The 13,488-nt window shown below is 37.0% G+C and overlaps 1 protein-coding gene across 3 annotated transcripts in view; it reads right to left on the bottom strand.

Annotated features, from left to right (window-relative positions):
* FAP (fibroblast activation protein alpha) overlaps positions 1-12,232 on the bottom strand; it is a 36,011-nt gene extending 23,779 nt beyond the window's left edge. For 2 of the 3 annotated variants that reach the window (XM_032445660.1, XM_032445659.1), the window contains exons 1-6: positions 4,448-4,589; positions 3,723-3,818; positions 1,733-1,827; positions 1,517-1,591; positions 1,277-1,329; positions 90-162 (exon numbers count right to left, since the gene is read on the bottom strand). In XM_032445660.1, the coding sequence (XP_032301551.1) occupies positions 90-162; positions 1,277-1,329; positions 1,517-1,591; positions 1,733-1,827; positions 3,723-3,818; positions 4,448-4,574 (519 nt within the window). In that variant the 5' untranslated portion in view covers positions 4,575-4,589. Of the gene's footprint in view, positions 1-89; positions 163-1,276; positions 1,330-1,516; positions 1,592-1,732; positions 1,828-3,722; positions 3,819-4,447; positions 4,590-11,262; positions 11,348-11,652 lie in introns of those variants that run through there. The other variant, XM_015868996.2, reaches the window with a different exon arrangement.
* Positions 12,233-13,488: the final 1,256 nt, after the last annotated feature.

Here is a 13,488-nt window from a genome sequence, read left to right on the forward strand (position 1 = left end):
GATACAAACAGGCTTGTCAGAAATATGGCCTAATGAAACAATAATCAAAGGCAAATAAAAGTCTTCTTAGCCTTATTATCTTTACTGACCAATTTGTGTCCAACGGGTGACCAGGATATATATTGAATTTTATGTGGAAGCTGATTTTCTGTTACAAAACCACTAAAAAAAGGAAAGAGGTTGAAATGGCTTTATGTTGACAGTACAAATGTATCATTATACTGCACACTCATAAAACTCTTGAAGGACTATATTTTTGTTTCATAAACAAAACAAAATTAATGCAGGCATGCAAAATTAGTGAGGCATGCAACAATGAAATTGTGTGCACCAATGCTGATAAAGGCCTGCTGCTCAAGCCTTTGAAAATATATTCAGCATACTAAGAAGGCAGTCTTATCTATTTCTACTGCATGAGAATCTGCAGGCACTTCCTCAATCTGCTATTTGCATTGTATTCTCAGCAAGCCTCAAAAAAATCAAGGAAACAAGAACTCAGTGATCACATTGTATTTCCCAGGTTATAACATGCGGAAGCAAGTTTAACAGCAGCAGTTAGAACATCTGTTAAGCATCCACACTGCCATATGCAGTACCTCTCTACTTACTTAGGCTAGTAGTAATCCTGTCACCTTGAGCCTAGAGTTTTCCAAGAATGTAGCTTAGTGCAGCAGCCCCTGCTCAGAACTAAGAAGCCTTTAGTTGTTCTGGGAAGACAGATTTCAGTGGAAAGCAAAAGAGGAATGGTGTGGGGAAGATCTTGGGAAAGAGACCAAATGCCATGGGAGGAGCTGTAAGTTTTTGGGGAACCCAAGATGGACTTTTACAAGATCACTGAAGGGCATGTGAGATTTTTAGGAAAGCTGAAGATTAAATTAATCAGAAAATTGATGAATTAGAAAAAAGAAAAGAAAGGATATATTTGGTGTGAGACTGAAGTGGGATAAAGCTGCCAAAAAGGGTGGGAGGAAATTATGCATTGAAGAGAAAAGAAGGCAAGAATCTTGAACAGTCAAAGTTTTAGGGTATGAGGTGTAGAGCAATCCAGATATTTGGGTGAGTAGATGAAAGGATTGTAAAATTTTCTCAGAGGCAAGAAATCTTTTGTTTTTTTTCAGAAATAATAGATAACAATTATCAAGTAAACAAGTGACAGTTTGAAGTAAAAGCCAAACAGCAGACAGTCACACTGATAGGGAATTTTTCAGTGAAATGCTCGCAAGCACATTTCTACAGACTATCACCATTGCTCTTTGTAAAAAATAAGAGGCCTTACCCATATATGAGATCATAAATGTGGTATGATGCAGTATAAGAATATCTCCACAGCTGCAAAAATTAAGCAAGAAAAAATACTAAATTGAAAAAAAATAAAAAATAATGCAAGTAAAAATCATCAGAAGGTTTTCATAGCCTTTCACTTTACCCAAGAAAAGACTGAAAAAAAATTATGCATAGTAACAACAAATACTGACTGAAAACAAACATTTCATTGAGCAACATATAAAAAAATTACCTTTGAATAATTGCTCTCTAGAGCTATGAAGTATTTGTCTGATGACATCACATAATTCGAAGCATTAACTTGTTTCTGAAAGGTTAAGATGTATATTAGATTCAAATAAACACTATAAGGAATTAATTAGTCAAATTTTAATTTGATTACTTCTAAAGAGATACTTGAAGCACAACTGCATTTTGCTGCCTCTTTATTAGTTGAAAAGATACATACCATTGTGCTGTTGGTCATGATGGTAGTTAGGTAGTTCAACTCAACATTGAAAAGAATAATATCATCTTCTGGATTCCGGTGAAGATATTCGTTATCTTAAAAAAAAAGATAAATGGGCTGTTACCTTGCAAAGAAGATAACAGAGATCTGTTTACCAAAGTGTTCATTACCTTTGTCAGTAAACAGATTTTGAGCAAGTCTCTTTAAGCATCTACAAACACACACACACAGAAAGTTTTTCTTCTAATGATGACAAGCTGTAACAGTCAGAAGGTTTCTTAATTATATTCTCAGGATCATATTGTGCATGCAGAATCAGCCAGTTAGCTTCATTATTAAATGTCAGATTTAACATCTCAATAGTACATGATCAAGAATAAGTGGGACAGACCCATTATTTACCAGTACCACAATATAAAAGCTATTATGAAAACATCCAACACCCTTGCTTATAATTTTACCAGAATATTATCATTTTTACAGACTGTAGATGTAACAGTAGTACCATGTAACTGTCAGCATGTAAATGACTCTGCCCTTATTCACATGCAATGATCCTACAAAATGAACGTGAGTGGCCTCCAATGAGAACTGAATTTAATCCTGCCTGTGTTCAAGGCATGAGACACAGTTTGGTAGGATATGAAGATAAGAATTTTAGTTTCACGTCATAATTTTCATTGCTATAAATAGTGATAAGGAACTGCTTGCTTGGTATAGAGAGAGGAGGGAGAGACTTTAACAGTTTAAAAGCAGCCTGAAACACTGTATAAGGTTTTCATTAGAGAGGAAACTAGACGACTCTAGGACATTTAGAAAACTGTTACACGATTTGTGTAAAAGCATTTGCATTGATCTCAGGCCCTCTTATAAAAAGTTATTCAATCTCAGCTTCCTGCTTCAGAAGAAAAGTAGGCATATGGAATGCTGTAGGCATGACTATCTATGGAATCTATGGCATGACTTTTGTGTGAGTTTTGTGACTGTTAAGACGAAAGATAAGTCAAAGTTAGGAAGTTATAAAGAGAGAATGCGAATATCAGGTTTAGGTGATATGCTGCCTACATACTACAGACGTTCATACGGAAATTTAACAAATGGTGACCTAATTTTTAAATCACATAAGTCATGTCTACATACTTGAAATTGCTAACTGTGAAACTAGAGCTGCTGCTAGCAACGTCCTGGAGGGCTTCAGTTCAGTTCTAAAATTGTGGGTTTAAACTAACTTGATAAGACTCCATGTGAATGGGAATTTAGTTTTTTGCCTCTACTGATAAAATAATAACTGCTTGAGGCAATGCAGATATGAGTGGTAGTACTGCAAGTACTAGAATATAATCCAATGTAGCTTAAACCTTCTGGTGCTGCTGCAGTTCAGTGATAACAAGAGTAGTATTTTGGACACACATTGACACATACATCAGCAGCAATTAACTTTGTGTCCCTATCTCCTGTGTTAAGGAACTTGCTAAGAAACTCATCCTTACTTCCTATGCACTGCCTTGGAACTTAAAATTTTATCAGTGTTCATGTTTCCGTATATAAGAGATAAGAACAGGTTGGCTTACTGCAGCACCAAAAACAGGGCCTGTAGTACAAGTAACCTCAATTATAATTAATGGTAAGTTAAGAAATACCATGATAAACACAAAAAAGGGAGATCCCTTAAAACGTAACTGACACATTGAAGGATTTCTTTACCATGCTGTATTAGGCATGACAGTAAAAGAAATACAGCAACAAAAGCCTCTGTAAAGTGATAGTTTATGCTTCACTCAAACATTTTTGTTGCAGTATTGAATACCAGGAATTTCTAGAATCCCTGACAGAAGTATAAATTTCATCTTGAGTTTTGACTAGCAAATTGTTTAATTTTATAATTAGCATTTATTCAGAGAAAAGCTGGAAGAAAAGTATAATTCTTAGTATGCATCAGAAGAAGCATATTAAAAATGCTTATGTACCTCAGAGAAAAAAAATTACCTACCTGACACCCAGTATGGAAAATATGTTTTATATTGAAAATTTCCATTCAAGTAATCGTCCAGTGTAAGAGCTCTAGGACCATCAGCTGTGGTGACAACTTAGAATAAGATAAAAACCTTCTGTTAAAGCAATGCTGATAAGTGAAATTTAGAGAAAAAAAAATCATCATTACTTAGTTAAATATTTCCTCTGAAAGCAATACCTCCTCTTTTATTATGTTGGTGTCAGAAGGGAATGTTGGTGGGATGGCAGAAGAGATTGAACCTTCACACCAGTATTCAATTCCATGTTGTTGCAGTGCAACAGATGGTTTTAGGGGCAATCTGACACAACGGTGCTAACATGGAAGTGTGGATGAAGCAAAGGGGTGGAACCGCATTTCTCCATGCAGAAAAAATAGTACCCACTGACATTCATCAACACTCACTGAACACTTATAGAGACCCCACAGTGGACATGAGCACAGTGAGAGGTGGGTGATGTATTTCAGCAGTGGTAGTTGACAGTAACAATGGTTCATTTCTGCTGGTGCAGATTTTTACAAGTCGTAATACATGCCCTGGGTCATCAGTTGTGAAAATGCACAGCTAATGGTGGTGACTATATTGGAAAATAGTCTTTTGTAGCTGAGAATTTGCTTTGTCAGATAGTGGTATTATGCTCTTTTTTTATCTGTTGTAGTTTCCATGGAAATAAATAGGAGGCATTACTTTTTGACCAACGTACCATTGTGGTTTAACCCAATAGGCTGCTCTGCACCATGGATTCGTTTGCTCACTCCCCCCTCTTCTCTGTGAGATGAGGGAGAGAATGAAAAAAAAACAAAAAACAAACAAACAAACAAAAAAACCATAGCAGAACTCACATGTTTAGAGAAAATTATTTGCTGAGATAGATAAAAGGAAAATAGTCATGAAAATATATGTATGCATAACACATATATATATACATACACAACATTTGATGCACAAGGAATTGCTCATCAGCCTCCAGCCAATGTCCAGCTAGCCCATTAAGCATCAGCAGACAGCACTCCCGTCTCCTTCAGAACTCTTTCCACATGATGTCATATGGTTTGGGATATCCCTTTAGTGTGTTAAAGTCTACTGTCCTCATCCCGTTCCCTCCCAGCTCCTAGGGACCTTTGCTAAGAATGACTTTGGCTCTACACAACACTGCTTTGAAGGCTACTATGAACATTAGTGTGTTATCAACTTTGTTTTTCTCCCAAACCCAAAACAACATCATACCAGATGCTCTGAAGAAAACAGTTCCATCCCAGCTGAAACAAAGACAACTGTGTATATTTAAGTACCAAAGACGAGTGAGAATAGCATAGTCCTGGAACCATGCAAACAGCACATAAGAGAGAAAAACTGTGTTACTGCTCTAGTAAGATTCTTCACCATCCGAAGGATTCACCTTTAGAAGGACAAAATTAGGAACTAGTTGGACTAATTAATTTCACACAGAAATTTATTTGCTGAGAGATATATATTTACTTGTATACCTTGTGACTACAAGGAAAGCCTCTTACCTACAAAGTTTAAATCGAAGTTTTCTTAAAGCATAGGATTCTTGGACTTGTTTGAACTTGTTGGAACTTGTGAACAGAGAAAACTATTTTAATAAAGATCTATGTCTATTCAGCAGAAATTCAAACAGTGTGCATACAAATCTTTACTGCCAAATTCCAAAAAAAGCCTCATCAGTTCATGGTAGAAGATGGATATGAGATTTGCAAAAGGATCATCATCCATATATAATTCTTAGTAGATATGAAATAAACAGACAAGGCTACAAAGGTACAAACAGTGTTGAAAAGTATTGAATGACTGAGCCCAAGCTTCAACTTCTTTTTCAGTGCTTTAAAGGCAAATTGGCAACGATTCCCTAAAGAAAACAGGTGCTCTCTTATTTAATTTCCATCAGACAGCTACTTAAAAATGAACAAAAATGCAGCTGGTTTTGTGACTTTTCTTTGACTGTTTCTTTTAAAAATGCAAGCACCTTACACTAGAGCAAGGGTTCCAAACAAAAAGGGCAATCACCCCTGAAAAGAAGAGGGTAATGCTGAATTGCTAGCTTCCTAAATGCACAGAAACGTGGAAGGGGAAAAAAAAAAAAAAAGCATTATAAAAATGTAATAAAATTTATGCAACGACAACAAGAATAAATAGCACAAACCTCTCAAGTCAAGATTATTCAAGACATTTAATCTCCAAAAGACACAGAAAAAGAAAGGCATTTTTAAAATTTGGCAGCTGCTTTCAAGGCTTGATAATTTATCTCCTTTGAAGTTAAGGCAAATTTTGCCCTGGTTATGAGAGGTAAAGGAGATGTCACAAGTTGCCTCCTAGATTTCTGCCACTTCTCCTGTTTGTTCCTTCAGAGCTCTCAGATAATCAAAATGACTCACTGCCCTCAGGTTTCATATGCTCCATCACTTCCTCATTACAGCCACCCTCTCAGCTAAGATTACACTCACTTCCTGGGAAATGTTTCTTCATATTCTCTCCTTTGGTACTTTCTAATGAGAATTCCTTTTTTTCTTTTTCTTTTTTTTTTTTTTTATTCTTTTTTTTTCAGATATGTGACTATTAGTTACCGTAGAATACACATGTCAGGTTGACTTCTAACACTAGCCTTGTCTGCACTAATGCAGAAGAAAACTGTCATGAGAAATAAAACCAAATGCCAGTCCGTGTGTAAAATCCTATCAGTATAAAGTCTGAGGTAGCAATGTGTCCAGAAAATATCCCCAAAAGTTCAATGAGAAGTTAATTTGTCCTGTTAGTTCCATGACAGTATGTTACAGATCCTTGATACGTCAATGACAAGCACACAGGATGGCAAAACCTTTAAAAGTGCCCAGCAAATTTAAGAGGATACAAATCTACTTACATTTTTACCAAGTGATGACTACTTATTATCAGCTCCCAGCTTAAATTCTCTAAATGAATGTCTATCAGCTAAAGAAATCCTTGATAAAAATCTATTTCTGAAGCTGTGTGTAAATGAGGCTTAAATTTACAATCGTGTTTGATAGCTTCATCTGGTAAAATTTCCTTGTTCCTTCTCTCATCTTAATAAAGAATTTCTAGAAAAGCAATATCACAAATATCTCATCTGTGCTCTAATTTTTACAGCTCTAATTTAAACCTTTACTCTGCTCACCATCTCACCCTTGCTTACTTAATATTCTGTGATAATTTATTATGACTGTTAATGATTTTCAAAATATGTACACTCCTATCTGAATTCCTACCAATGGACTGAAAGAAAAAAAACCAAAACAAATCAAAAAAGAAAAACACCCCAAAAACCAGAACAAAACAAAAAAACACTAAAAACGAACAGGACTTTCATTTGCTTAACTTTGGTTTTGAATGCTTGTTTCTAAGCAACTGAAGATACATTTCACTGCTTTAACTGGGCGCAGCAGCTTTAATTGTTTGCTGTAATTGTCACCGACTCTCTCTGTAACTAAAGACTAGTTCAATAATAGTACTTGAAATCTCTATTCACAGAGTAGATCCCGACTAGAAAAGTACTTCACACATTTGCAGCAGTATATAAACAGCCATTTGGATCCTTGTCGGTATGCTCCTGTTGTGCTTCTTTTCTCTGTGAATTCGCAAAGATGACAAAAGATAGCCAGAGACAAAAAGGAAGCCAACCACAGAAATGGCAGGTTTTGAAAATGACCAAATTTTAACTTTACTGTCTTCCTTTCATTGAATCACCATCTCATTTTAATGCTTGGTGTTCTGAGAGTATAACAGGAACAGGAACATTGATGAGTCAGAGTTCTGGATGTTCATTTAGAATAACAACACAAGAAAAAAAATAATGCTTCTTGTGGTTGTGTTACTGCTTTTCAGGCACAAAGAAGTATTTTATTCCTTGCTAAAGCTGCTAAAGAACAGGACCGGTTACACTCATCTATAAGTGAAAAGAACGTTTCTGAATAGTTTTGAGTTGGGTTATCACATCAAGGTAAGTCACAAAGCATGTTCCCAACTCGGAGAAACGTCAAAAAACATGTCACCACTTTTGCAGTCATCTGCAATTTCTAATACTGACATTGCCCATATTGCTCTTCTCAGACTCACAGAAATTGTGCAATCACTACAGCTAAGTACTTCCCCCATACTGTCCCCTACAAGACCAAATAAATAAACAAACAAAAATCCAGTATAACTTTTGAGAGGTTTTCACACTTCTGTATGCTTCCATGTGTAAAACAAAACCAGACACCATCTTTTTCAAAGTTTCATGAACATAAAATTACTAGAAATGTGGAAAAGTCAGAACTAAATTATATCTTCCGGTTTCCTCAGTATTATAAATGACATTTTCTTTTGCTGAATTCTTATGCAGAGATTTAGTCTGTGTCTATATAACATTTAACAATTAATCTTTCCAGATCACCACATCCTTTCAGTTAAGCCGTAGTCAAGGTGGAATGTACAAACAAAATTCCATCCCTGTAGTTACTTCCTGTTTCACTTGCAAAATTTATAACCACAAAATAAATTTATAGTTCCTCCAGACTATTAGGAATCCAGAAATATTTATGTATTTAAACAGATGACTGCAGTATTTGCAGTTCCACCAGAGAATAGGAAGCAACATTCAGACATGTTTGACCTAACTATGTATTCTACAGTTGTCTGAAATTCTCTTTCAGGAGTATTTTGTAAAGAAGACAAATTCTATTTCATCCCCCTGGATATAAATGTGATGTTTGATGTGATTAGTTATTAAGTCACTCTTAAAAGAGACTACTGATTACATTAATTCTTTGTAGTAATGGCTGAAGAAGCTCAGACTGAGACCAGTCAGCTGGCATGAGGTAACTTCAGAACGGAAAAATACACTCATTTCCTCCTACAGTACCTTCCAGGATATTTAGCATCTTCTTCAGGCTGCTAATCCAATCCTCATGCTCCACTTTCTTTCTTTCCTCACAGCTTTTTAAACTGAAATTTCATCCAAATATTTTGTCCTTTCTTAGCATTGAAACTACCTTTATCTAACTATGAAAGCTCAGATTTGACCATACTTAATCCAGCTAAAAGGCAGGTACCCTATCATGGACTATGAAAGTCACCACTAAACTTATGACCGTGAGGACTGTTAGAGAATAAATAGTTATATCAAATTTTAATTTTTTTTCTTTTTTTTTTTTTCCTAAGAAATTTTTGTTTTGATATTCTCTTGAACTCCAAATGGGAGTAGGAGCTGAGAAAGTGGAAAATCTAGTTGTGTATCTAATTGTATTTGAATTCTTTCACTGAATACACAAGCAAATTTTCACTATAAAATCTAGTTCACATAAGGAGATAAATTCAAGATATATTTGGTATCAGTTTAAGGTAGTCGCAAAGTTCTCTTTCACAACCCAACAGCAGCGAATACTGCAAGACCTTTTTGTGGAGCTTCTGGTAACCAGAAGCCTGATGTAAACTAAGCCCAAATGGGGAAGAGCTTAGTGAAGAACTCCATTTTGAGGCATGATTGGATGCTGGGACACAAAGAAAGGCTGTTGGAAAAGTTTAGGGTATTCCAGAAAAACAGCTAGGGTTGATTATATTTCATCCATCCATCCATCCATCCATCCATCCATCCATCCATCCATCCATCCATCCATCCATCCATCCATCCATCCATCCATCCTTCTTTCTTCCTTTCTTCCTTCCTTTCTTTCTTTCTTTCTTCCTTCCTTCCTTCCTTCCTTCCTTCCTTCCTTCCTTTTTCTTTCTCTCTTTCTTTCTCTCTTTCTCTCTTTCTTTCTCTTTCTCTCTTTCTTTCTCTCTTTCTTTCTTTCTCTCTTTCTCTCTTACTTTCTCTCTTTCTAATAACAGAAGGAATTCTGCTACCTTGTATCATATTGCAACTCAAGAAAACAATTACATTCTAGTTACATATTTAGGGGAAAATTTTTGAACTTATTTTAGACAACAAATTTGGTTTCTATGACCCTTTAAGAGATACAGCCCAATATCCCCTGAGTGTTTTTGAAAATCTTGTGGTTAATTTGGTACAAGGCCATGCACTGAGGCACTGGGGTGTGTCCAGAGAAAAAAAGGACAATGAAGCTGTGATGGGTCTGGAGCACAAGTCTTATGAGGAGTGGCTAGTGGAACTGGGATTATTTCGTCTAGAGGAGATTGAAGGGGGACCTTATCTCCCTGAAAAGAGGTTATTATGAGGCAGGTGCTGGCTTCTTCTCCCAGGTAACTGTGATATGACAAGAGGAAATAGCCTCAAGTTGCACCAGGGGAGGTTCCGATTGGATATTAGGAAAATGTTCTTCAAAACAGTGGTCAGACACTGGAACAGTCTGCCCAGTGAGGTGGTGGAGTCATCATCCCTGAAGGTCTTCAAGAAACATGCAGATATAGTACTCTGGGACATGGTTTAGAGGGTAATATTGGTGTTAGGTAGATTGTTGGACCTTAGGGGCCTTTTCCAACCTTAATGGTTCTACATTTCTATTCTATATGGTTGGTATCTCTTTGCAGCTCTACCTCCAGCTGTGATGTAATATATCCTCATATTCACATGATGCACAACAGAATTAGCCCTACCTCATAAACCTCCAACTCCTCCCCAATCAGAGGTACTCATGCTAAATATATTACAGAGAAATATCAGGTAAAAAAGGGAGATTTGATCTTTCACTAAAGTTGCATATTAGCAACAAGAGTAAAGGTAAAGCTAAAGCTTATTTGACAACATAGTGGAGAAGAATAATTATAGGGGTGAAAAAAGTTACTGATGCTACTGGAATATACACAATTCTTACTGATTTAAATATTTCAGAGGCATTCAATTCATCCACTGCAGTGAAAGAGATATGTAAATACTTATATCTCTCTTACCGGATTTCTCGTAGAAAAAAATGCCCATTAAAGCCCATGCCACTCAAACTCTATGTATCAAATCACACAAACGTCAAGCTTTACCAGTGGACTCAGCAGATCACTCTGTGCATCAGCAGTTACTCACAGCTAGCATGAAACTAGAAGAAACTATGCACTCCTATTTTATCCAATGCTGGCCTTAATTTCCAAATGAAATCTTAAACATGTTCACAAACAATTCACCACATCCTTCCACCAGAGAAATATTTAACTTGCAATTGCCTAGAGATCTTTAATAATGATTAAAATACAGGTCCACCAAGCTGAAAGAAACTATTAACAGATTGTGAGATTGTTATAGCTCCTAACATATATATAACTCGAGATCTGAGAATTACTTTTGCAGTCTTGTCTGAGAACGTTATACGTCATGAAAAAAGTTAACTGAGGTGCTTTTCACTTCAAAGAGTTCATTGTTTCAGCATCTGCTGGCATTTCGATCATACCTCCAGGACATTTCAGCTGTCAGTACATTTCTGTGAAGTGATAAAGCCATAACAGTACAGGCACGACAATCCTAGAGATGATCTGACAAACTTTTATGAACTTTAGAAGCCATAGAAGCTAGAAACATTGTGTTTTCTGCTACATTAGATAAAAATGCCTTACCTTTGGATGGAAGCAGTAAAATACACATAAGTAATAAGGAAAGTAAAACACATACAACCACGCCAAATAGTACTTTTAGCCGGGTCTGCAGAACAGAAACAAACAATAATTACACTTCTATTATTTTCTGAGGTGAACTGTTATGGCTGGTATCTAATTAAATCCTCTCATCCCTTTTAACTGCTGAAACCATCTAGAAAAAAAAAAATACAAACCCAAAAACAAAAACAAAAAGCAAAAAATATCCCCACAGTGTATTTGAAAAGACTTCCCTTTCCTTTTTCTTTAAAGCAAATATGCTCGCAACAGAGCCCAGCCTTGTGCAACAACAGACAGCTTAAAACAACAGATGCAAATATTATTGAAAGCTGAATTCAGCAACATACAGACCTTCATTTTTTCTGCAGTCTTCCTAAAGAACACAAACTCTTTTTTTCTGTGAGCCGGTCAGCGGATCTAGCAGAGGAGTTGGAAAAGGCAGTGTCTGTTTTCACAGTTAGAGGCCAAACCTCTGGCAGACTTTTTTTTTTTTTCCTACATACTTTAGCAAACTGCGCCAAATTTCGAAGGGTTTCCACAAAATTAGAAACAGGCTTTCGGGGAAGTTCTCGAAGCAGAAATGGGCATTGGGCAGCTATAGTGCTGGTGATTATATACTTCTCACCAATGTGAGCTGTAACCAACATCTGGGTTTTATGACTCAACAGTTATTTGATATCTACTGTTTTTCTCTGAAAAGCTTCTCCAGTGTATTTTGGCAGCCCTCACATTCTCAGGACATATTCATGACCCTATTTCTAGTTCCTACTGAGAAATTAGATGAAAATTCAGGCACGTCGTTATTGTTTACGTATAGCTCTTTCTTGTTTACTTTCTAAAATAATAAATTATAGCATAAACATTCAAACCAAAGAACAGATGCATAATTTGCTTGACATCTTCCACATACGAAGATAATTACTTTTTGTTTTCCTCAGACAGCAGTAAACTTCCTCGGGCCACGTAACTGCTGGCGCACTGCACTTCGGAACAGTGCTCAAGCCACCGACTGGACTTGTTTCATTCAGCTCGCTGTAATAATGTCGCTTGCAAACAGAGAAAACTCTTGGGACCGCAGGGTCGAGTTACACAAGAGAACCCTCAGAAGGGTGAAGAAATGTTTGAAAAGAGAAGCAGACTTTGCTCCTAAGACTGGTTTTGCCCAGATAGACTCAAACTCGCCCATCGAAGAGAAAAACCTCGCGGCACCGCCTCGTAGCGGCTGGATGCGGGCGGGGGGGGCGGAAATAGCTGAGGTCGGGCGGCGGCTGCGGGGGAGTAACAGTCGCAGGGAAGGCGTGCTGCCCCCTGGTGGACGCGGGCGGCAGCAGCAGGTTTCCTGTTAAGCTGAGGTGTCTAACAAAGCATGAAATAATGGTTTGCAGAGAAAAAAAAAAAGCCCACTGTACTATTAACCAAAGATAGTCAACAACTCACCCTAAAAGAGTGGGCTGGAATTTGAACCACAACCATTACGCTGCCCTGGTAAAGCAGGGGCTGATCTGAACCCATCTGGCAGTGTTTTGGCAGCAGTCATTGCATTACTCTTGGTTGGCAGTCTGAAAGAAATTCAGCTTAGCTGTCTGGAATATGCCCTATTTTCACATAAACTTGTGTTTCCTCAGTTCCCCAACTCTTCCCAGTTCTTGTCACAACGGTGAAGTTATGCAAGAAAATGATTCTGAATGAGATCCAGTCTTGTCATTGAAATCCAGGAATAAATTTATAGCCAGGTATCACCTTGTTGACATTAGCCATGTGGAAAAAAGGCTGAGAAGACCAAAATTCACGGTGTACACAAAAGCCAGATCTGAGCCCAGTAAAGATAGTTTCCTAGCAAGATAATACCAGCTGCTAAATATTTCCAAAATAAAAGGATTGTGACAAAAGAATTCTTTTCCCCATGTAACTCATGTCCATAATTCTTATTTCCAAACTATCCTCCCACTCTGGGGTCAATACAATTTGCATTACACAATTCATAGAAATCCATTTTAGCCACCAGCGTCGGTTATTTCTGACAAACAGAACATTGCAAAACTGCAGACATAGGTTTTGCTCAGGATATTTTTATTTCCAAACGTAAAGCTTCCTCTAAGGAACGAACACTCAGAGAATGCCTCAAAGGAAATGACTCAAACTCACAAGATCCAAATGACTTTGCTACGTGACTATATGCTGCATACT

This window comes from Coturnix japonica, chromosome 7, assembly GCF_001577835.2.
Source record: "Coturnix japonica isolate 7356 chromosome 7, Coturnix japonica 2.1, whole genome shotgun sequence".
Lineage (NCBI taxonomy): Eukaryota > Metazoa > Chordata > Aves > Galliformes > Phasianidae > Coturnix > Coturnix japonica.